Here is a 22,576-nt window from a genome sequence, read left to right on the forward strand (position 1 = left end):
AAGATGGAAAGTTCAGTAATATTTTTCACCTCCAAATTATTTTGGGGGGGGCGGGGGCTTCTACTTAAAGTTGTTTCTTAAAAATTAAAAAGTCTGACTCATTAGGCCAGTGTGTTCAGCTTATATTATTAAACCTGGTTAAATGGAAGTACATGAATTCTTATTTGTCAAGTTTATCACAGAAACAATGTAACAATTACTAGGTGTATTTCACATGACAATTCTGCAGATTATTTTGATCATAAAATGCTTTAATGAGGTGGTGCATAAAAAAACTATCCTCACCTTTCATGACCAACATAGGACTACATATATTTTTTCTAAAACAGTCAATTCAGGTTCTATGTTACAGTGACCTAAGAGGAAAATAACCAGTATAACCAATAACTATTGTGACCCGTAACTAATTTGTCAAAGGCAGAAGTTTGCTTTATTAGAACTTCCTCTTTATTAGAAATACAAAATGCTTCAGCAAATTATCAAAAAGTTTTTGTTTTTCTAAGGTGAATCCAGAATTCAATTACCTTCATGTTTAGTATACCTTTTCAAATACTGCATAACACATGTAAAAAGTACCCGGTAAACCGCTCTACAGTCTTGTGGTTCAAATAAAGCATGAACCACAGGACTGCAGAGCGGTTTACCGGGTACCTTTTACATTCTTCCATTAAGTTCGGTATCTATTCTTGAGGTCTACGCTTCTCTCATTCATAGTTTTGGTTGGATGTGAAGTGAAAAATTCTAAACAGATGATGGAAAAAGGCTATCCGAAGAAAGAAAAAATCCCTGTGTTTCAAAATTAGGCACTCCACATGTTAAAAAACTATTGATAGCCACTGCAGTATAAAATGTCAAAATTGGCTGCGTGCGGTGGCTCACGCCCGTATTCCCTGCACTTTGGGAGGCCAAGGCGGGCGGATTACCTGAGGAATTCAAAACCAGTCTGGCCAACATAGCAAAACCCCAACTCTACCAAAAATACAAAAATTAGCTGGGAGTGGTGGTGGGCGCCTGTAATCCCAGCTACTGGGGAGGCTGAGGCAGGAGAATCACTTGAACCCAGGAGGCGGAGTGTGCAGTGAGCTGAGATGGTGCCACCAAACTCCGGCCTGAACGGAGTGAGACTCCGTCTGGGGGGGGGGGGGGGGGGTGTGTCAAAATTATTTCAGCGAATAAAAACTATCTGTAAAATTTAACAAACCTTGATACTCCACTGGAATATCAAGGCCTGTTAAATCTTAGGTTGTAACTCCCAGGACTGTCCAAAGTATTCACAGAAGCAAGACTTAACTAAATGTCTTAAGTGTACTGTAGTGCTGTCTTGCTTTAATCAAGGCTTTCCCCTTCCTTGACTGCAAAACAAGAACTACAAATTAATTTCCAGGGCAGGGTAACACTAACACCCCAATACTTTAAAGTATTATCTGTAAAACTTATAAACAGAAATAAAAATAAAACCAAAAGACAAGATTCTGCAGTCACAAGTACTTTAATTTTTAAAAACAAATCACTTATTAAAAAATAAACAAATGGCACCATGCTACTCTAAAGTTGATACAGGTAAAATAAGAGGTAGTGTCTCAGACATTGCGCTGAAAGTCAGTGCCTCACTAGACAATCTCAGCTACTACATACACTTGGTTTATCCATAAAGTTAGATTTAAGACACTACTCTCAAAAGTAACATTCCACTGTCATAGCAGCTATTTTACTTTAAAAGGTTAAACAACCCAAAGAGTTTAAACAGTTTTATTTCCAAAAACAACATTACAGAGCATAATTTCTACATTAAAAATTCTTACAGTACCGGTAAGTATTACAGTACAATTTTCCACAACAAAATTGTAGCACACAAATCCACGTGACTCCTGGACTTCCTTGAAATGTCAATACACTGCACCCTGTTTAAATGGCTGTACCTGAAAACCAAGGTATGCAATTCCTTAGGATTAGAAGTCATCAAGTTATACTGTCAAGGATCTGGGGGAAATGAGAGGAAGATTCTATTATCCTGGTGTCCGAACCCAACTTCCACAAGGTAAAGCCACAGCGATGGTAAAATGTCTATTAGTTGTCAATAGTCATTTACGTGCTGAAGCCCACCCAATTTAGACATCTCAATGTTATGACGTCCGTGAATCAAGTCACTTAGTTTTAGTTCGGTTTTGAATGAGAAAGGTCTCCTTCGAAATTTAGAAATATAACAGTTACTTAAATTGGGTCTTTTCTCCCCCTATGTTGAGATACTAGAAAGCAGGAGAACTTAAATTTATTTTACAAATAAAGTTACAGGCTTCGGAAGAGAGAGGCACTCCAAACAAATCTGCAAGATAATCGTAAGGATCACAGAAAAAGTCAGGGATAGCAGTTTATCATCCTCCGACTGACTAGGTCTGGGGAGTAATGGATGCAAACGTCCCAGAAAGAGGACACTGAGAATAAGTCTTATCTTCTAGGAAAGTAAGTCGTCTGGGCAAACACGCAGCACCCTCGACATTTCCTTGCAGAGAGGGGGAGAAAAGCCTCACAGACCCGCAGGCAACATGACATGCTCGTCTGAGGCTCCACGTGGGGGCTGCACTGAGCCCAAGAAGCCTCCCAGGCCACCGGGCAGTCAAATTCCCCGACTGTGCAGAGAACCTGCGCTCCCGGCCCCGGGCAGCGGCGGCCCTAGAGCGCCACCCAGCGGTCCAGAGAGAGGACTGCAGGCGGGTCCTCCGCGGCTCCCGGCTCGCCGCACCCCCACCGCCACCCAGCCCGTACCCCTCTCCGGATGCACAAGGCCCAACCCAAGAACTAAGACACAAAATGGCTGCCGGCAGCTTCGTCACGTGACCCCTTTGTGCCTTTCGGGCCCCCGAACTCCGCGGGACCCGGGTACAAGTGGCCGGGGTCGGCGGGTGGCCTTAGAAGGGGCCCCGCTGGGCCGCGGCGGCCGGGGGTCGAGGCCGGGGGAGGCGGGGTAAAGGCCTGGCCGGCGACTGAGAGTCGGCGGCGAAGAGAAGATGGCGGCCATTTTGTGTGGGTTTGCTGCTCCGCCGCCGCCGCAGGCAGCACAGGGAGCGGGGCCTGACGGTGGGTCGGACAGGGGAGTTAACACGTACCGACTCCTCTTCCTTCTCCATTCCGGTGGGCATCTGCGGCACGGCCCTGTTTATCGAGGCGTATTCGTGCAGGTCGGGCAGATCCTCACAGCGGAAAACCGGCAGCGGCTTCGAGGCGTCTAGCGCCCGCGCCCGAAACGACAGTTTACTCATCTCAGGCGCAGCAGATACCTCTCCGCTCTGGGGAAACGGCCCCGGCCAGCGGGATCATGGAGAACCGGGGGTTCGGTCCCCACTCGCCAACCGCTGCCGGGGACTTGAGGGGCGGAGCGCAGAGCCCGCCGTCCGGGCACTAACACCAGCCGGGAGGGTGGGAGGCTGTGCCGCTCCGCTCCTCTCTCGCTCGCTCTCTTCAATACGCCATGGCCAACATGGCGGACATTAAAACTCCACTGTGCGCTCTTCAGCCAACCCCAGCCATTCCCCACACTGCATCGCGCAGCGGCGCGGGCACGCGGGCGGGGGGAGGGAGCGCGGGCTCGAGGCCGGCGCCGGCACAGAGCGCGCCTCCCGCCAACCCCCGGCGCCCGCCGGCCTCGCTCCCCGCGCCTCGCTGCTTGAGGCCCCCGCCCTCCGCCGGCCCGGGGGCGGACTGGGCGCTCGGAAGCCGGGCGCCGGCTCCTGGGTTGTGCTCTCCGGCCGCTCACAGGCTCACTTTCTCACGGTCGCTCCCTCACGGCGCCGTTTTCTGACGGGCGAATAATTTGCGGGAAAACTCTCCCGACCCGCACGCCGGCGTTTTGAAAGGCAGCCGGGGTGAGTGGTAGACGGGTCTCGGGCCCGAGGGACGGGGGGCTCAGAGGGCTCGGACCTCGGACCTCGGTGGGGCCCCAGCCAGCGGCTGCCCGGGGGCCACAGCCGCCCCCGGGCCACGGCCGCCCCCGCGGGGCGTCGGAGTGGCGCTCCTGAGGCGCCGCGCGCCGCCGGCTACCGCGGAGGGGTGGGGGAACGCACAGCCTGGTTCTCGAGGCGCCTTAGGTCTTTACGATAAAAATATAAACGGAATTAGGGGCAGATGCTACTTTGAGTAAACTTTTATCAGCAGTTATTTTTATGTCTTAATGCAACTTTGGATTATAATATTTTATAGGCACCGCATCAAGTCATTGATCCATTTTCCAAGCATTGGGCTTAATATAAGTAACAGGCATCTTATTCTACAAAGTAGTCTTTTTTGATCTACACATATTTACTTTTTAATAGTAACAGAAGCAAAGGAAATTATTACCCACCACTGTAACATTTAAAAGCAAGATCTACTTCAGAATTTAAAGCCAGTTCTTTATGTCTAGCTCATGATTTTGTACTGACTGCGGCTTCATCATAGCCTTGGGTTCCCACTTACTCTTATCATTTGTTCTCTGAAAAACTTTGTAACATTGACTCATATGAAGACCTGTTGTACTCCCGCCAGACAAAAACTGAATTAATTGATTTAGATGGATATGGTTGGTGGCATCCGGTTTATATTACACATGAAAATGAGTTTCCAGAGATCTCTTTTCGTTTTTTTTTTAAATAGGTAAGACTGTTGGGGTGAGTTTAATAAATTTGCAGCCAAATTTCAATTCGAGTTTCAATTTGTATCTTGGTGCATAATTCTGTATCTTGTGCAACAGGATACAAAAAGATACAAAAATGTTTTTGAGTCGACTTTTCTCCCTGGGGGCTACATAGTAAAAGTAATCACGCTCCTTAAATACTGGACTTGCTATGAGCTGTCACTAGCTTAGGGCACACAGGCAAACTGCTAGCCTCCAGGCTGCTTTAGCTAACTCCGCAGGGTGGGGAGAAAACAGAGCGAATTGCACTTCTCCAAAATTATCCTAAAACTCCGATATTGGCAGCTTACTTACGTGAGGCAGAAGGACGTTCACCTACATTTCCTATACAGACACAGTGCATTTACTCATTCAGTGAGTATTGAATGTGTGTATTGAGCCCTCAGCCTTCCAAGTCCTCTTGGCACCCACAGGGCTCCTGGAGGAGCTTACACAGTGGGGAGGAGGACCTGCGAATGGCAACTGCCACACGGCAGCTAAGTGTTACAGTGAAAGCCCAGGCCACTGTGGGGAGAGGCAAGGGTGGTGCCCAACCCAGGGAGTGGCTCTAATGAAGTAGCAAGGGGAGACTTTTTGGAAGAGATGATATCTGGGTAAAATTATGTAGGATAAGTGTGGGTTGACTTTGCCAAAAAAATAAAAATGAAGGGAAGAAGGGTATATTAAGACAAGGGCAGCGACGTGTCCACAGACTCAGCCATTAGAGAGCAGTCACTTTCTGGGAACCTCAACAATTGCCATCTTCACTGTGGAATGACACTTGGTTAGCCAGGTTTAACAGTTCCGAAAACACTGGTTGCATATTACTCTAACAGCTCTCTCCAGCCTACAACATTAGGTTTCCAAAAGTCCTAGTAGTAGAATTCATGATTGAGGAGCCTAAGATTTTAAGAATAAAATAGGGTCTTAAGAGTGAACCAAAGAAATGAATTATTTCTACCCTCATTAAAATAACAGTAAACAACAAAAATAACTATTTCCACATCCTGCATAGTAATAATGAGTAGAGTACGAATACATTTTTTACTCTCTAGAGAGTCTAAAATCACCCTCCATGTTAAGTTCAGAGATAAGTTTACAGATTCAGCTTGCCTTTTGGCAGATAATATATCTGCTAAGAGACACCTTTTTCTCATCACTTCTTTATCCACCTCCTCAATGCCGTGGATTTCCAACTCTCAGGTCCTTCTGGGTTCCCAGTGACCCAAAGCTGGAGTCCTAAATCTCTTTTATAAAATAAAATTAAAAAAAAATCCTTTTTTGAAATTTTTGTTTCTTAGAGTGTCTCACTCTATCTCTCAGGCTTAAGTTCAGTGTTGGCTTACTGCAGCCTTGAACTCCTGGGCTCAAGTGATCCTCCTGCCTCAGCCATCAGTAGCTGGGACTAACGGTACATCCTACCATGCCCTGGTAATTTCTAATTTTTTTTCTAAAGACATGTCTCCCTATGTTTCTGAACTCCTGACCTCAAGCAGTCCTCCCACCTCGACCTCCCAAAGTGCTGGGATTACAGGTCTGAGCCGCTGTGTCTTGCCCCATGCCTCTTTTGTGTGCACTTCACTTCTCTTCACCTTAAGGGATGCAGCAAGAAAGGTTTAGGCTTAGTTTTCCTCAGATTCATTTATCCATCCGAAAGATTCCTTGAAAAATAGTTAATCCTGTACTTTCACTTTAACAATTCTTTTCTGTTCTCAACTTAAAACTTCTTTTTCTAAGTATCCCCAACAAAAGTGATGTGAAATTCTTGATGCTGCAAAAAAACGTATACTAGGGCCAAGCTGCATACACTAATGGCAGAGGGAAACTCTTGTTTGGGAAGGGATTTGGAGTATTTAAGATTATTTGAATTCATGTCACAAATATGCATTGTATAACCAGGTAACACACAATACTGTCATTGTAGGGGATGCAAATAAAATACTGGCAAATGGATACCCAGTTACTCAAGTGGCAAGGCAATATAGTGAAATGCAGTAGCTACGGGAGTTCAGAAAAGAGAGCAGCTAGTTCCATCTGGGTGGATCAGACAGCATGGAGAAGGCAGCATGCCATCTGAGTCTGAAGGATGGTTAAGGTTCTAACTGCTCATGGGAACGAAATGCTATTATTGAAGAAAGAATATTCATGGGGGAACGCAACTGTATGAACAAAAGGGTGAGAGGCGTCAACTGTCAGGTATGATTGAGAATGAGGAGGTTTATTTGGCCAGAGTTCAGTAGGAGACTTCAACAACAATCCACTTAGGAGGTAAAACTGGTAGAACTTGGGTGGATGGAGTAGGAGTAGAAAGCAAAGAGACATGAGTTTTCATGGTAATAATTGTTACATATAATAGCATGAGAAATGTATTTCTGTTCTGAATGCGGAATTTCTACTTAACAAAACTTAGAATGCACCAAAGGCAACTGCTCTGACAGTGCATTCTGCAGTAAATAATACATTTGAAATAAATATAGTTCTAAATAGTTTTTATGAGTGTGTATCCAAGTCTTAAGATTTCTTCTTTGACATTGTTTCTAGGATTTACTTTCCTATTTCCATTGTCTTAAACACAGTCCCAGCTCTCATCACTTCACCCCTAGAAATAGCCTCCCATTCATCGTTTATTTATTCAGTCCATCCTTTACTCATTCATTCCCTCAATAAACCTTTTTAAAGCTCCCACTTTACAGGAAACTGCTGGTACTCTTCTGTTGGTGGCCAGTGGTAACCACAAGTGGAAGCAGAGGCTGTGGGTCCCTGGGGCTTCACAGTGCATGTCATCAAGTCATTGTGCCAACAACTGCTTCCATTCTGTATCTTCCCTTCTCCAAGTGATATCTTTATAACTGCTCTTTATTTTGCCCATTAGATAAACCCAAATTTTGGAGAGTTTGGTTGTCAAGACCTCCTATAATTTTGCCCTAGTTTGTCCAACATCGTTTGTCATTATTGCTTAAGCTCCTCACTCTAGCTAGCAGTTTCATCACCATCTTCAGAAATCAGCATGTCTTTCCTGCCTCTGGGTTTTAATTCATTCTTTTTATTATTTATTTATTTGTTCATTTTCCTTTGAGAGATGGAGTCTTGCTCTGTCACCCAGGCTGGAATACAGTGGCATGGTCTCGGCTCACAGCAACCCCTGCCTCCTGAGTTCAAGCAATTCTCCTACCTCAACTTCCTAAGTAGCTGGGATTACAAACATCTACACATGCCCGACTAATTTTTGTATTTTTTAATAGAGATGAGGTTTCACTATATGTTGGCCAGACTGGTCCCAAACTCCTGACCTCAGGTTATCCGCCCACCTTGGCCTCCCAGTGTGCTGGGATTATAGGTTTGACCACTGTGCCCAGACTTATTCTTTTCAGTCTGTCCTCCCTGTCCTGCCTCGGACTGACTGTCTACTGAAATCCTATCTCACAGGAATATTTTGAACACTAAGTAAAACAAACCATGTAAAGCACTTAGAATCATCCCCAGCCCACCATCAACATTCTATAGATGTAAGATGTTATTATCTTTCAAAATCCAACTCAAATATTTCCTCCCCCATGAAACATTGACTATGTAAGGTAGATGCAAAATAAGCCTACCCCAATCTTCCTCATCTCTGAACGCCTATTATGCTTTCAGTCAACAGGAAGAATGCTACAATTTATGGAACACTTACTGTGTGCCAGGTGATACAGAAATACTTTAAATGCATTATCTCAATTTTCATGACAGCCCTGTGGGATATGCCCTGTTATGTTTAGAGAGGTTGTGTGACTGGCTTGTAGCCACAAAGCTGGTGAGAGGCAGTGCTGAGATTAGAATCCCTAGTATCTGATTCCAGAGTGCAGTCCCAGATTGAAGTGAAGTGAGGAGAGAACTAGAATTGAAGACAGAGATGGGCCAGGTGCGGTGGCTCACGCCTGTAATCCCAGCACTTGGGGAGGCTGAGGGGAGTGGATCACAAGCTCAAGAGATAGAGACCATCCTGGCCAACACAGTGAAACCCTGTCTTTTCTAAAAATACAATAATTAGCTGGGTATGGTAGTGTGCACCTGTAGTTGCAGCTACTTGGGAGGCTGAGGCAGGAGAATTGCTTGAACCTGGGAGGTGGAGTTTGCAGTAAGCCCAGATCACACCACTGCACTCCAGCCTGGCGAGAGAGCGAGACTCCATCCCCCCCCAAAATACAGAGATGTTTAAGAGGGTTGGTAATGAAGGCCAAAGAGAGAAAGATGTAGCTATTTGAAGTCAAGGGTTTCATTGTTTTGGAAAGTAGGAGAGTTGTGGGCATGTTTGTATACTAAAAGCAAAGAATCATTTACATGGATTAGTTTTAGGACCATCTTTCTCTGAGGCAGGCAGGAGGGAATGACAACCAGAATGGATAGTGATGCAAAGAGTTGAACTCTCTTTGATGGGACAACAAGATATATTAAAATTAATATTTGAATATTAAAAATATTCAAACAAATATTTATTGAATGTTTACTAAGAGCTAAGGCAAAGCAGTTTGTGATGGAGAAACAATAATAAATAAGATATGGTCTCTATAACCTCACAGGACCCATAGTAAAGTGAGGTACTGTATTTGTATTTAATTGGGAAATGTGAAATTAATGTCTTTAAGCTGTGTAAATGCACAATGATGTTATTTAAAAAGTGATGTAGTGCAATAATTTAAAGCATTCTGCAAAAGTCTGAATACTGAATACATTTTCACTGGAGGTAATCATTTCTTTTCCTGCATTTTACTTTCATAATAAGCTACATGAAGAAATGACAGTAAACAGTTCTTCCACTATAACATTTAGGTAAACAAAAACTGGAAGCCCTTTATGGTATATATATTTTTTTATCTAGGAAGTGTTGGAAAGAAAATGTTACAGTTCCATTGCAATATATTTAATAAGGTGTCACAGAAACAATATCTGAACTACTGATTTCCTTACTGAGTAATTTGTGCATGGAATTCTGTACATAATCTTTAAGAACTACGTTTCACATGAAATCATTCAGAATATATTTAGAAACAATCTGTACCTTAAAAGAACAAAAGGCAAATTATCAATCTTAGCAAACAGTAGCAGGATGGATTCAAAGTTACTTCATTTTAATTTTATCTTCAATATGAAGTTTAACCAAAAAAAAAAAAAAAATGAAAAATGCATGACTCAAACAAATGAGACTATCTGAGAATGTAGTTGCAGCAATATTGGGATTTAAGAAAAGATGCCACACTTTTACATTAGATTTAGATTTTCTTTTTTTTTTTTTTTGAGATGGTCTTGCTCTGTCACCCAGGCTTGAGTCCAGTGGCGTAATATCAGCTCACTGCAACCTCTGTCTCTCAGGTTCAAGCGATTCTCCTGCCTCAGCCTCCCAAGTAGCTGGGACTACATGCCCCCCTACCATACCTGGCTAATTTTTATATTTTTAGTAGAGACAGTGTTTCACCATATTGGTCAGGTTGGTCTTGAACTCCTGACCTCAGGTAATCTGCCCACCTCGGCCTTCCAAAGTGCTGGGATTACAGGCATGAGCCACTGCACCTGGCCACATTTTAGATTTTCTGTGTAATCTAAATAGAATGTCTTTACACATTTATTGTGTAAATCCTAAGGTTTAGGTTTTTTATAACCTTCTTAACCTGTAATGTCTTTACATATTCATTGTGTAAATCTTAAGGTTTAGATTTTCTATAATCTTAGGATTTACACAATAAATGTGTAAATGTATTGGGATTTACACCTTTATTGTAAATGTGTAATGTGTAAATGGCCACACAGCATAGAGGTGGGCGGTGGGTGAGCCAGCAAAGCTTCATCTGTATTTACAGCCGCTCTCCAATGCCCACATTACCACCTGAGCTTCACCCAGTGTTAGATTCTTACAGGAGTGCAAACACTATTCTGAAGTGCACATTTGAGGGATCTAGGGAGCACGCTCCTTCTGAGAATCTAATGCCTGATCATCTGTCACTGCCTCCCATCACTGTCCCCACATAGGACCATCTAGTTGCAGGAAAACAAACTTGGGGCTCCCATTGATTCTACGTTATGGTGAGTTGTAGAATTCTTTCATTATATATTACAATGTCATAATAATAGAAATAAAGTGCACAATAAATGTAATGTGCTTGAATCATCCCCAAACCAACACCTTCCCCTGGATCATAGAAAAGTTGTCTTCCATGAAACCAGTTCCTCGTGCTAAAAAAGATTGGGGGCCACTGCTATAAATCATCTGATCTCTTCCTCACTGTGCCGGCAAGCAGCTGAGACCTTTATGACAGCATTCTAAGGAGGATACTACTAGATGCAGTTGGAGAAGTGGTGGGAGGCATGAACAGGAAACTGTTGAACTTGAAAAATAATAATTTAGTACTTAATTGAGGAACCATTCAGTAGTCTTTTCCATGCCTCATCTTACCTCATCTTAACAATTAATTTCTCAGAATAGAAGTCCATCTTAAAAAAATGTACAAATTAAACCATATACATTTAAAAAATATTTGGTGGTATCTCTCAACATAACTGGATTATGTTAAATTAATGTCAACCCATTATACCCATTGACTGGCACATACTGACAGATTACTATGTGTAGCCCAGGCATTTGTGCAAGGTTGTAAGGGATACAAAGGCAAAAAAAAACCAAGAAATAATGTGCTACCTTTAGCGCCTTACACTCTGGGTGGTTTTTTTTTTTTTTTGAGACAGAGTTGCCTAGCCTGGAGTACAGTGGCATGATCTTCTTAAATCCAGGAGGCTGCAACCTTTGCTTCCTGGGTTTAAGCCATTCTCCTGCCTCAGCCTCCAGAGTAGCTGGGACTACAGGTGTGTGCCACCATGCCCAGCTAATTTTTGTATTATTAGTAGAGATGGAGTTTTGCCATGTTGACCAGGTTGGTCTTGAACTCCAGAACTCAGGTGATCCACCCACCTTGGCTTCCCAGAGTGCTGGGATTATAGGCATAAGCCACTGCACCCAGCCTTACACTCTTGTAGATAGAACTGACTACTTAAGCATTAGTTTTACTAAGTAATGCATATATGAATCAGTATGGTATAGATGGTACATGACGGGTGAAGAAACAAAATTTAGAGGAATTAGAAAAATTGTTAATGAAGTAGAAATGTATGTTGGAAGGTTTAAGTACAATTTATTAATGGGTGGTAGACAAAGACTGACAGGGAAGAAGAGCTTCGAGGAAGAAAATACCATGAATTGCTTTTGCTTTTATAAACTGAGGAAGGAAATTCTATTTTCTTACTGAAACTTGGGGTACAGAATTATCTTTCTTATCACCTAACAAATTAGGACTGGTGAAATAAAATGTTTTAACTTTCACCGTATTTATGCTTCTCCATGATACCTTGAGTAACATTGTGCCAATTGCTTAGGTAAGCAATCTGAATCTAGTTTCCTTCCCTTTCCTAGTAAGGAAGGAAAAGTGACTGGAAGACCATGGAGCAGGATTCTCGGTGTGAAGCCTGATTCAGGGAGTGACAGAGGGCATAGAGAATGGAGCCCTGGGGAATACCAACATCTAGAAGATACCCAGGAAAAGAATAGAGGGAGAGGCTGGGAGATGCCTGGAGACAAGCCAAATGAGGTTGGCATTTCAAGGAGGCAATCAAGGAGGAAAACCAAAAAGAATGAGGAGGTCACAGCAAACCCAATTTCTTTAGGACACTGTGGGAGGAATAGACTCTGTGAGCTGAGCCGTGAATTAGAAGAGTTAGAGGCCTAGCATTGCCTGTGCACATTGATTAAACATTTACCTTTCCCTCCTATAATCGTTGTTCAAGTACTTGATCATAAGGATGAGACCACTTTGAAGCCAAAAATCAGTTAAGCTTCAGGACATAGCCAGGGACACAGAGTGGCTATCATGAGCAGCACCTCCCATGTTGGAAGAGAGTACGTGACCTATCTTCCAGAGTTAAAGCTGTAGAAGCTTGGAAACCAAACACCTATCTGACTTGTCTATGTGAGTTACTGACACAGGTAAAAGCCACATCCAGATCTTAAGATTTCTTCTGAATCTGGTTTCCCAAACACAAAACACATAAGCCAAAAAATAAGACAGTGGCACTGCAGCAGGAGGTATATTGGAACAAGATAGTATTTTTGGTTTTAATTGATTTATTTATAATAAGGTTAACATTTTGTGTTTCTGTTTCTTCTGGTCTGTTCTGGTTTTGTTTGTTAGTTTTGTTGTTCTTTTGAAACAGGATCTCACTCTATGGCCCAGGCTGCAGTGCAGTTGTGCTATCATAGCTCACTGCAGCCTCAATCTCCTGGACTTAACTGATCCTCTTGCTTCTCAGCCTTCAGTAGCTGGGAGTACAGGTGCATGCCACCATGACTGGATAATTAAAAATTTTTTTTTTCTAGGGACAGAGTCTTGCTGTGTTGGCTGGGCTGATTTTGAACTCATGGCTTCAAGTGGTTCTCCTGCCTCTCAGCCTTCTAAAGTGCTGGAATTATAGGTGTGAGTCACCACACCTGCCCCCATTTGTTAGTTTTTGTTTTTGCTTTTCATTGGCTTGTTTTACACTATTGAGATAATACTGTTTATTCTGTTTTGTGGCCTTTACCACCCCCCGCCATATATATATATATATAGTTTTTTTTTTTTTTTTTTGAGGCAGAGTCTCATTCCGCTGCCCAGGCTGGAGTACAATGGTGAGATCTGCACTCATTGCAACCTCCACGTCCTGGGTTCAAGAGATTCTCCTGCCTCAGCCTGCAGAGTAGCTGGGATTACAAGTGGCCACCACCATGCCCGACTAATTTTTGAATCTTTTTTTTTATAGGGAGTCTTGCTCTGTTGCCAGGATGGAGTGCAGTGGCATGACCTCGGCTCACTGCAACCTCCACCTCCCAGATTCAAGCAATTCTCCTGTCTTAGCCTCCCGAGTAGCTGAGATTACAGGTGCATGTCACCACACTCAGCTAATTTTTGTATTTTTAGTAGACACGGGGCTTCACCGTGTTGGCCAGGACGGTCTTGATCTCTTGACCTAGTGATTTGCCCATCTTGGTCTCCCAAAGCACTGGGGTTACAGGCATGAGCCATTGTGCCCAGTCTGCTTCTCAGTATAATTTGAGAATGCTCCCATCTCATTAAATAGTCTTCTATTATTTAACAGAGATATATAGAGATATCCACCATCTATAAAATAATTTACTTAAGCACAGCTATCTTAAAGTATAGAATCTACTAACTTTTCATTATTATAAAGAACACATATAATCTGAATAGTACATTTAAAATAAAAAATGGGTTTAGGCTAGATGTGTTTCACACCTATAAACCTAGTACTTTTTGAGACAGGAGGATCACTTGCACCCAGGAGTTTGAGACCAGTCTGGGCAACATAGTAAGACCCCATCTCTCAAAAAGCACAAAAATTAGCCAGGGTGTGCTGGTACACACCTGTAGTCCTAGCTAAGTGGGAGGCCAAGGTGGGAGGATCACTTGAGCTCAGGAGATTGACTGTAGTGGGCTGTGATCACATCACTACATTCCAGCCTGGGCAAGAGAGTGAGACTCTGTCTCAAAAAAAAAAAAAAAAAAGGAAAGAAAATGGCTTTAAATTTTCATAGTTTAAGGCATAGAACAAATCACTGTTCTTTGAATAATAATAGTGCCAAGTCTACACAAATGAAGGTTAGCTGCTTCATGGTCCATCTGAGTACATGACAAGCACCTAGGTTTTAAATATCAGTATTTCTTCCCAGATACTTGTTTAGCATTTTCCAAATTAGGCTCCATGAAATGCTGATGTTCTGAAATGAGAGTTAGGTAAAGAATTACATATAAACTAATAGGGAAATACTGCTTATTAAATTTTCCTCTTTCAGATAGGTATAGGCTCACCATATATAGGCTTAGAGAAGTCCTGCAGAAAAGAAACCCACTTACTGATGCTTAGCACAGTATTTTCCAAAGTTCTCTGACCATAGAACCGCTTTCTATACACCATTAATTAGTACTTTTAGTTCTATAAGAGCACACTTGAGGAAACTTCATTCTAGGCAATTCAAGGAAATAGAAGTTTTTCCAATCAAGTTATCCATTTAATTACTTAAGTCTGCCACATAAATTTGAAAAGGCATAAAGATCTTATAAATGTAAAATATTATCTTTATTACCTTCTTAAAATATTTTTATCCTGCTAAAAATTGTGTAATATAAAACATTTAAATATAAAACTGGATGAAATTCTGACAGTTACCAGAACTGAGCAGATTGCTGCACTTGGATATTATATGTGGTTTAATAACAAATTCACTAGAAACGTTTAAATTTCTCTAGTAAAATGAATACACTGAATTTTAATTAAAAGATTTTGACACTAATTTAAGCTTTTGAAAGCTGTGGTTTCTCCATCCATAAAATAGGAATCATAACAGAATTGCAAGAAATTCAAGAACAATTCAACAAAAACAGCATAGCATGGGGTTGACACAAAAGTCATGCTTAATAAACATAAGCTATTTTGTTTTGTTTTGTTTTGAGACGGAGTCTCTGTTGCCCAGGCTGGAGTGCAGTGGCACCACATCAGCTCACTGCAACCTCCATCTACTGGGTTCAAACAATTCTCCTGTCTCAGCCTGCAGAGTAGCTGGGATTACAGGTGCCCACCACCATGCCCAGCTAGTTTTTTAAAAAATATTTTTAGTAGAGACAGGGTTTCACCATGTTGGTCAGGCGGGTCTTAAACTCCTGGCCTCACGTGATCTGCCCACCTTGGCCTCCCAAAGTGCTGGAATTACAGTCATGAGCCACCACACCTGGCAAACATAAGCTATTATTTTGAAGGGTATTTTTTACCCTGTTTTTTGGGATAGATCACTTTTCTGAGATTTATTTTTTATATGTATAGTATACAACATAATATTGCATTGTAAAGGCTTGAAAATTCTTAACTAAGGGGGAAAAAGAAATCTTCATATGAAATCTAAAAGATATTATATAAAATTAATTTATTTAAAAGATGACCTTCACCTTCTGAGATCTTTTTGTTTTGTTTCCATTTAGTAGTTTTGTATCATTCGTATGTTTGCATTATTAGTATTTTTGTATCATTCTTATGTTTGTATCAGTAGTTTTATATTATTTATGTTTGTATCATTAAGTAGTTTTGTATCATTCCTATGTTTGTATCATTAGTAGTTTTGTATCATTTATGTTTGTATCATTAGTGGTTTTATATCATTCCTATGTATATTTAGTTGTTTTGTATCATGCATATGTCTACAAGGAGCCCTGTTGCCTCTTTTCCTCTCATTGCCAAGTGATTTCATCTGGTGGTTGCACAGTGCCTGCCCAATCTCCTAATCTGGTCAAGCTAGCTCCCCAGGGGGTCAGGGCCTCTTTGCACAGGTTGCTGCCGTTTGCCTCAGGGTGAATGCTGTGTGTGAAAACAGTCCAATGATAAGTAGCAGTTGGCATTCAAGGCAGCCTCATAGTGTAGTGAGACACAGCAGGATTTACTGGAAGGAACACCGGCTTCCATATTTGCTGATCTGGATCCAAATCTAGTATTTACCGTTTATCAGCAGGACTCTATAGAAAGGATTTGATCTCTGAGCCCTAAGTATCTCAACATGCATGGTCTACAGAATATTTGTTCTCTTCCTGTGAGGCCGTTATGAACAACAAATGAGACAATATGGTGAAAAATCTTTGAAAATTCTAAAGTACCATGCAATTTTAAAGAAGAATATCATATTATTTTATTCCAATTTCACCATCGTGGTTGGGAAAGGGACACATTCCCAAAAAGAACACATTAGAACGGAAAGTCTAGGACCTGTCCAAATCATGTAATTAATCACAGATTTGTTTGCTGGAGTTGGGCCCTTTGAATGTTTCCTTAAAAAGGAAGTCTCTGGACAAAATCAAAATTCATACATTTTATATATTTTTTAAATGGTCTTTTCTCCACCCCTTTTAACTTAGCTTGCCATATTTCTTCACTGTATGCTAAAGAGTGTCTAATACAATGCAAAGTTTAGGAAAGCTATGATATGTTTGCATTATTTTGTGATAAGAAATTTACCTGTATTATAATTTTTACTGCTATAATTTTCAACATGAAGACTCTTCCTTATCACCACCCCAGAAACATCAATAAAAATGTTTTTTTCCCCTGAATTTTCTCTGCTCGTTGATTTCCCGTTTTTAAAAGCAGCGATAAAGGTTGCTAGCAAATGATATGCAGGAGCTTTGAGAAAGAAAAGAAACTTTCTGAGGAATGAAAGCTCCTTTACATAATCAGCAGGCCCAGAGAGGCACTGAAATGCGACAGCAGTCATGTCTCACCTCCCGCTTCAGCTAAATAACTATCTCTTGAAGCCACTTGTTGGGAGTTTTAGACTGACACCAACTAGCTGCAAATTAAGCTAACAATACTGTACACCATAACTTATACTCCGTGGTTTCAACAACGTATAGCCAGGCCGGGAGCAGTGACTCATGCCTATAATTCCAGCACTTTGGGAGGCTGAGGTGGGTGGGTCACCTGAGGTCAAGCTGGAGACCAGCCTGGCCCACACAGTGAAATCCTGTCACTATGAAAAATACAAAAATCAGCTGGTCGTGGTGGGGAGCGCCTATAATCCCAGCTACTTGGGAGGCTGAGGTAGGAGAATCACTTGAACCTGAGAGGTGGAGGTTACAGTGAGCTGAGATCACACCACTACACTCCAGCCTGGATAACAGAGCGAAAGTCTGGCAAAAAAAAAAAAAAAAGTATAGCCAGTCAGTCAGTAATCAATGTGGTCTCTGTAAACCAATGAGGATTCCCATCAAACAGCCCTTTCCTTGTTCCCTTTTGCCTTTAAAAACATGTTCCTAACAAAGGCCAAGGGAGTACTCTCCAAGGCAACTTTAGTGTGCCCTGGGCAGCCATCCTCATTTTGGCTTAAGTAAACTCTTAAAATTGTGTTTTGTGCCTCAGCTTCTTACTTTAGGTCAACAGCTTTAGGAAAACAAATTGTGAAGAGATACAGTGTTGTGTTGTGGTTAAAAGGTCAGGCTCTGGAGTCAAACATGATTTGGGTTTGAACCACAGCTCTAGCTTTTTCCTAGCTCTGTAAACATGAATGAAATTTATAACCTCTATGAGCTTCAGCTTCCTCTGTAACGTAGAGATAATGCCTACCTGCAGGCGTTGTGTTGGGGATCAGGTTGACAGTGGGAGATCAGAATATGCCACCCCAAAATAAATTTCTTTGGCATATTTGAGCTGGTTATTCTGAGAAGTTGCAGATACAGTAGTAGCTCTGAAAACCCATCCTGTGTAACAGAATACTCCCATTTTTCTAAGAAAAAGAGAATAAGTTCCTATTTATTGTTTTCTCTTCACTTTTCTTTTCTGCATTTTCCCTATTCCCTACTTCCTACTTAGTCATTTAGAAATGCAATTATAATTTTTTACCTCCCCTTCACCAGACACTCCCTACAGGGCAAGTTCATCTATGTGCTTCCAAGCTCCAGAGTGGAACTGTCACCCCCCCAGTAGACTGCTTTGAGAGATAATAGTCAATTTACTGTCCCAAATGTCAGAGGCATTTGAACCAGAGCAACTCCATCTTAAATAGGGGCTGGGTAAAATGAGACTGAGACCTACTGGGCTACATTCCCAGATAGTTAAGGCATTCTAAGTCACAGGATGAGATAGCGGGTCAGCACAAACTACAGGTCATCAAAACCTTACCAATAAAACAGTTTGCAGTAAAGAAGTTGGCTAAAACCCACCAAAACCAAGATAGTGATGAGCGTGACCTCTGCTACACGCCCACCAGCATCATGACAGTTTACAAATGCTGTGGCAACATCAGGAAGTTACCTATATGGTCTAAAAAGAGGTATTAATGCTCCACCCTGTGTTTAGCAGATACTTAAGAAATAACCATAAAAATGGGCACCAGCAGCCCTGACTATGGAGTAGCCATTCTTTTATTCCTTTACTTTCTTAATAAACTCACTTTTGCTTTACTCTTATGACCTTGCCTTGAATTTTTTCTTGCATGAGATCCAAGAATCCTCTCTTGAGATCTGGTAACAAAAGTATGTGGTATAGTTTGGATATGTGTCCCTGCCCAAATCTCATGTTGAACTGTAATCCCTAATGTTGGAGGTGAGGTCTGGTGGGAGCTGCTTGGATCATGGGGTGGATTTATCATGAATGGTTTAGCACCATCTTCTTGGTGCTGTTCACGTGATAATGAGTGAGTTTTCACAAGATCTGGTTTAAAAGTATAGTAGCACCTCCTTCCTCGCTCTCTCTCTTGCTCCTGCTCTGGCAGTGAGAGCCTCACTCCCCCTTTACCTTCCACCATGACTAAGTTTCCTGAGGCCTCCTCATAAGCCGAGCAGATGCCAGCATCATGCTTCCCATAAAGCCTGCAGAAGCGTGAGCCAATTACATCTCTTTTCTTTGTAAGTTACCTAGTCTTAGGTATTTATAGCAATGCAAGAACAAACTAATACAGTATGCCCACTATGAAACTCTTGCCCAGCTGGATAGTTTTTGGCCCATGAAGATGCCAACTCAACTGCCTGGTAGATAAGGCACAAGCTAGCACATGGATGCCCCACCTACTTGCTTCTTCCCCTGTGCACCATTCATGTTAGGTTACCTTTTAAAAGTGCCCATTTTCTGCTCCAGAAGCAGTACCCTTAAGGCAGGAAGCCTGTACTTCTTCTGCCTTTTTTGTTTGTTTGTTTGAGACGGAGTCTCTCTCTGTTGCTCTGACTGGAGTGCAGTGGTGTGATCACCGCTCACTGTCACTTTCGCCTCCCAGGTTCAAGCAATTCTCCCACCTCAGCCTCCCAAGTAGCTGGGATTACAGGCATGTGCCACTACGCCTGGCTAATTTTTTTTTTTTTAGACAGGGTCTCGCCCTGTCACCCAGGCTAGAGTGCAGTGGTGTAATCTCTGCTCACTACAACCTCCACCTCTGGGGTTCAAGAAATTCTCCTGCCTCAGCCTCCCGAGTAGCTGGAATTACAGGTGCCCACCACCGCACCTGGCTAATTTTTATATTTTTAGTAGAGACCGTGTTTCACCATCTTGGCCAGGCTGGTCTTGAACCCCTGACCTCGTGATCCACCCGCCTCAACCTCCCAGAGTGCTGGGATTACGGGCGTGAGCTACAGTGCCAGGCCTAATTTTGTATTTTTAGTAGAGACAGGATTTCACCTTGTTGGCCAGGCTGGTCTTGAACTCCAGACCTCGTGATCTTCCTGCCTCGATCTCCCAAAGTGCTTGGATTACAGGCATGAGTCACAGCACCCAGCCAAAAAGTCACCTTCTTTATACCATACTTCTTTTGTTAAGTGAACTCTGCAAGTATCCAGCTATTGAACCTGCATTATAAAGAAACCTATATTAGCAAAAGTGTCTGTAACAGGAAGAGGGCTGTTCCAGACAACTTTTACTACCTGAGAAATATTTTATATGCATTTCAAGACAATCTTTATTCACCATATTATTCCTTCCCTCACCCTCCTATTATTTGTGTGCTCCCCACCACTCACCGCCATCAAAAGCCCCTAGCTCCTATTCATTTCTGTAGCTAAGGATGCTAAACAAGCTTCCAGCATCTGACCCTTTTTTGAGTCTCATATTTTGTGGGGTGTATGTATATAATGAAATATGGTTTTTTGGGGCCAGGCGCGGTGGCTCAAGCCTGTAATCCCAGCACTTTGGGAGGCCGAGGTGGGTGGATCACGAGGTCAAGAGATCAAGACCATCCTGGTCAGCATGGTGAAACCCCGTCTCTACTAAAAATACAAAAAATTAGCTGGGCATGGTGGCGCGTGCCTATAATCCCAGCTACTCAGGTGGCTGAGGCAGGAGAATTGCCTGAACCCAGGAGGCGGAGGTTGGTGAGCCAAGATCGCGCCATTGCACTCCAGCCTGGGTAACAAGAGCGAAACTCCGTCTCAAAAAAAAAAAAAGAAATATATTTTTCTCTTGTTAGTCTGTCTTAAGTCAATTTATTCATAGCCCAGTCAAAAAACCTAGAAGCAATTTTTTTGCTCCTGTACAGTTGTTTGGAATCAATAAATAATTCACGTAACCAAATTCTCTGAGTTCTTACTTTGGGCTGGGTGTTTTACAAGCATTACCTCATTTAATTTCTATAAAATCTTGTAAGATATCTTCAGCACCTGTCATTATAATAAGATTTCAGTAAGTATTAGACATTGTTTTATTATTTCAGAAAAAAACCTGAGCATTATTCTTTTTCTTCTTCTTTTTTTTTTTTGAGGCAGGGCCTTGCTTTGTCACCTGAACTGCATTTTCCCCTTCCTTCCTTTCCTTCCTTCCCTTCACTTCTTCTTCCTCCCTCCCTCCTTTCCTTCCTTCCTTTCTCTCTTTTCTTCCTTTCTCTCTCTCTTTCCTTCCTTCCTTTCTCCTTCCTTCTTTCCTTCCTTCCTTTCTCCCTCCCTCCCTCCCTCCCTCCCTCCCTCCCTCCCTCCCTCCCTTCCTTCCTTCCTTCCTTCCTTCCTTCCTTCCTCTTTCTCTTCTTTTCTTTTCTTTCAACAGGGCCTGGCTGTTTTGCCCAGGCTGGAGTACAGTGATGCAATCTCAGCTCACTGCAACCTCTACCTCTCCTCAAGCCAACCTCCCACCTTGGCCTTCCAAATAGCTGGGACTGCAGGTGCATGCCACCACGCCTGGCTAGATTTTGGTATTTTTAGTAGAGACGAGGTTTCACCATGTTGCCCACACTGGTCTTGAACTTTGGACCCAAGCAATCCACCCGGCTTGGCCTCCCAAGGTGCTGGGATTACAGGTGTGAGCCGCCATGCCCAGCCTTGCACTTTTCTTTCTCTTTCTTTCTCTCTCTCTCTCTCCTCTCTCGCTTCTTTTCTCAGATAGGTCTTACTCTGTCACCTGGGCTGATGTACAGTGGCACAGTCTCAGCTCACTGCAACCTTGACCTCACAGGCTCAGATAATTGTTCCACCTCAGCTTCCTAAGTACCTGGGACTACAGGCATGTGCCATCGCACCTGGGTATTTTTTTTTTTTTTTTTATTGTGGAGAAAATTTTATATTTTTGCCATGTTGCCCAGGCTGGTCTCGAACTCTGGAGCTCAAGGGATCTGCCTGCCTCAAACTCCCAAAGTGCTGGGACCACAGGCTTGAGCTACCGTGCCCAGCCCATTTTTTCTTGAAGAAAGAGTAAGGAATAATTTTCAGTGTAGGGTGGAAAGTCAGTTGCCTCTGAGTAGCCTGAGCCAGGTTCTAATTACCTTCATTTTAACATAAATGCTAAGCTGGGTTTACACTAGCTGTCAGTCATTCTTGCCCTTGAACAAAAAAGCTAAAGACCTAGACCTTTAAAATAAAGAAATGCTATTCTGAATTTTTTTAAAAAGTGTTCCTTCTCAAGCACTATCCTTTCTCTTTCCATTCTCAAAAATACTAGTTCCCACACACATGTACATATACACTTCTTTACACCAGGCTTGTAGGGGACACTACTGTGTGTATTTCCAATATGCAGTTTCCCTTCTTCTGTCTTAACAGAACTCTTTTTCCCTTTATTTTCTTGAGTTGTTCCAATAAGTGCACTTTTTCAGATGGCTAAACTTGCATGATCTCCACTTGAAAAGCAATAGCCCTTCAGCATGAATTTTGAACTATCCTCTGTATAATGGCCTTTCTTAAAATATTCTCTTTTCTTAATTCTCAGTGGAAATAAAAAACAGAACAATTTTATGTATAGAGAAAAAGCCAAATTTTATAATAGTGTTGTGTTCTTCATGTTGGCTTTATTTATTTTTTTTTGAGATGGAGTTTCACTGTTGTCACCCAGGCTGGGTGCATGTTCTCGGCTCACGGCAACCTTTGTCTCCCGGGTTCAAGTGATTCTCCTACCTTAGCTTCCCAAGTA

General features: G+C 42.4%; 2 protein-coding genes across 8 annotated transcripts in view; one reads left to right on the forward strand and one right to left on the reverse strand.

Moving 5' to 3' along the window:
- The window catches only part of EPC1 (enhancer of polycomb 1), a 109,342-nt gene that overhangs the window by 70,710 nt on the left and 16,056 nt on the right, over positions 1-22,576 (reverse strand). For 4 of the 6 annotated variants that reach the window (XM_035307136.3, XM_035307135.3, XM_078329850.1 and 1 more), the window contains exon 1: positions 3,105-3,500. The exons of the other annotated variants lie outside the window; for them this stretch is intronic. In XM_035307136.3, coding sequence (XP_035163027.2) covers positions 3,105-3,257 — 153 coding nt within the window. In that variant the 5' untranslated portion in view covers positions 3,258-3,500. Of the gene's footprint in view, positions 1-3,104; positions 3,501-22,576 lie in introns of those variants that run through there. 6 annotated transcript variants of the gene reach the window in all.
- Positions 1,480-19,786, forward strand: LOC144576902 (uncharacterized). Of its 2 annotated transcripts, none has more exons than XM_078329851.1 (2): positions 1,480-3,860; positions 12,084-19,786. In XM_078329851.1, the coding sequence occupies exon 1, from the start codon at positions 2,544-2,546 to the stop codon at positions 2,964-2,966; it is 423 nt and encodes a 140-aa protein (XP_078185977.1). In that variant the 5' UTR covers positions 1,480-2,543; the 3' UTR covers positions 2,967-3,860; positions 12,084-19,786. The 2 variants fall into 2 exon arrangements, with proteins under 2 accessions (XP_078185977.1, XP_078185978.1); XM_078329852.1 differs by having other exon boundaries at positions 3,020-3,860.

This window comes from Callithrix jacchus, chromosome 7 (genome assembly GCF_049354715.1).
Source record: "Callithrix jacchus isolate 240 chromosome 7, calJac240_pri, whole genome shotgun sequence".
Classification (NCBI taxonomy): Eukaryota; Metazoa; Chordata; class Mammalia; order Primates; family Cebidae; genus Callithrix; species Callithrix jacchus.

Bases quoted from the DNA above. Each gene is read 5' to 3' on its own strand.
- LOC144576902 (XM_078329851.1), top strand. From the start codon at position 2,544: ATGACATGCTCGTCTGAGGCTCCACGTGGGGGCTGCACTGAGCCCAAG.